Here is a 1254-nt window from a genome sequence, read left to right on the forward strand (position 1 = left end):
CTTGCACCCAATACTCTTCTTTAGATTGATAAAATGGAGAAGGCTACTCCCCTCCTTGTACTTGTACTCCTTTCCTTGGCATCTTCTCTTACCTTTGCCGCTGATCCCAGTCCTCTACAGGACTTTTGTGTTGCTGACAATATGTCTCCAGGTACAAATGCTTTTTTTTTATTTCTCAATTTAACTTCCATTAGTATCATGATAATCACGTGTTTGTGCAAACTCAATTCCATTTTTGGTAGGTATTGTGGGGTTTGGCTAGATGACTTGAGAAATATTGTTATTGCATTTACTCTGCGTGTGGACACCGGCCCTACGTGCATGGGTTATGTTTTTTTTTATTGGCTGATCTTTTTTTGATGTTTTTCCTTCTCAGTGTTAGTCAATGGCGTGGTTTGCAAGGACCCAATGCTCGCTCAAGCAAGCGATTTCTTCTTCCCAGGGCTTGACATGCCACGCAACACAAATAACCGAGTTGGGTCCAATGTGACCGCAGTGAACGTGGTCCAAATACCAGGACTCAACACTCTTGGCATCTCCATGGCTCGCATAGACTTTGCACCCTATGGACTAAACCCTCCCCACACACACCCAAGGGGCACTGAGATGATTGTAGTTCAAGAGGGCACCCTCCTCGTTGGTTTCGTCACCTCTAACCTTGCAAATGGCGAAAATCGGCTCATATCAAAGGTCCTCAATAAGGGTGATGTGTTTGTGTTTCCAATAGGTCTCATTCACTTCCAATTCAATGTTGGACAGACCAATGCGGTGGCCATTGCCGCTCTGGCAAGTCAGAACCCAGGTGTGATCACCATAGCTAATGCCGTCTTCGGATCAAACCTGCCCATCTCTGATGATGTTCTCGCCAAGGCCTTCCAACTTGACAAGAAAGTAGTTGATTTTCTTCAGGCACAGTTCGGGCCCAAAAACTAGATAACTACCGACAAGGATCCCATGCATTAACTACAATAGTGTATTTGAATAAGCAAACTTGGTGTTTGCATTTCTTAAAATCGTAATAATAATACAGTTTGAGCATGTCAATGGGACAATCAAGCGATTGATTGAATATACAGTCTTGTTTTTCATGAATTCTCTCTCTCTCTCTCTCTCTCTCACACACACACACACACACACACCCAAATCCGAGATCCAGGCCGGGCAAACGACGGTGCCTCATACCTACAACGCGACCCTCACAATCTGGTAAGGTAATTAGAATCATATATCGGAAATAAATCCAGGCATATATCA

General features: G+C 43.9%; 1 protein-coding gene across 1 annotated transcript; it reads left to right on the top strand.

Moving 5' to 3' along the window:
- LOC143867516 (germin-like protein 8-2) lies at positions 1 to 949 on the top strand. The gene is made up of 2 exons (XM_077376118.1): positions 1 to 151; positions 377 to 949. Exons 1-2 carry the CDS (start codon positions 34 to 36, stop codon positions 931 to 933), a joined length of 675 nt encoding a protein of 224 aa, XP_077232233.1. The 5' UTR covers positions 1 to 33; the 3' UTR covers positions 934 to 949.
- Positions 950 to 1254: the final 305 nt, after the last annotated feature.

This window comes from Tasmannia lanceolata, unplaced genomic scaffold (genome assembly GCF_043159265.1).
Source record: "Tasmannia lanceolata isolate RefF3 unplaced genomic scaffold, GAP_Taslan_0.1 ptg000257l, whole genome shotgun sequence".
Taxonomy (NCBI): domain Eukaryota; kingdom Viridiplantae; phylum Streptophyta; class Magnoliopsida; order Canellales; family Winteraceae; genus Tasmannia; species Tasmannia lanceolata.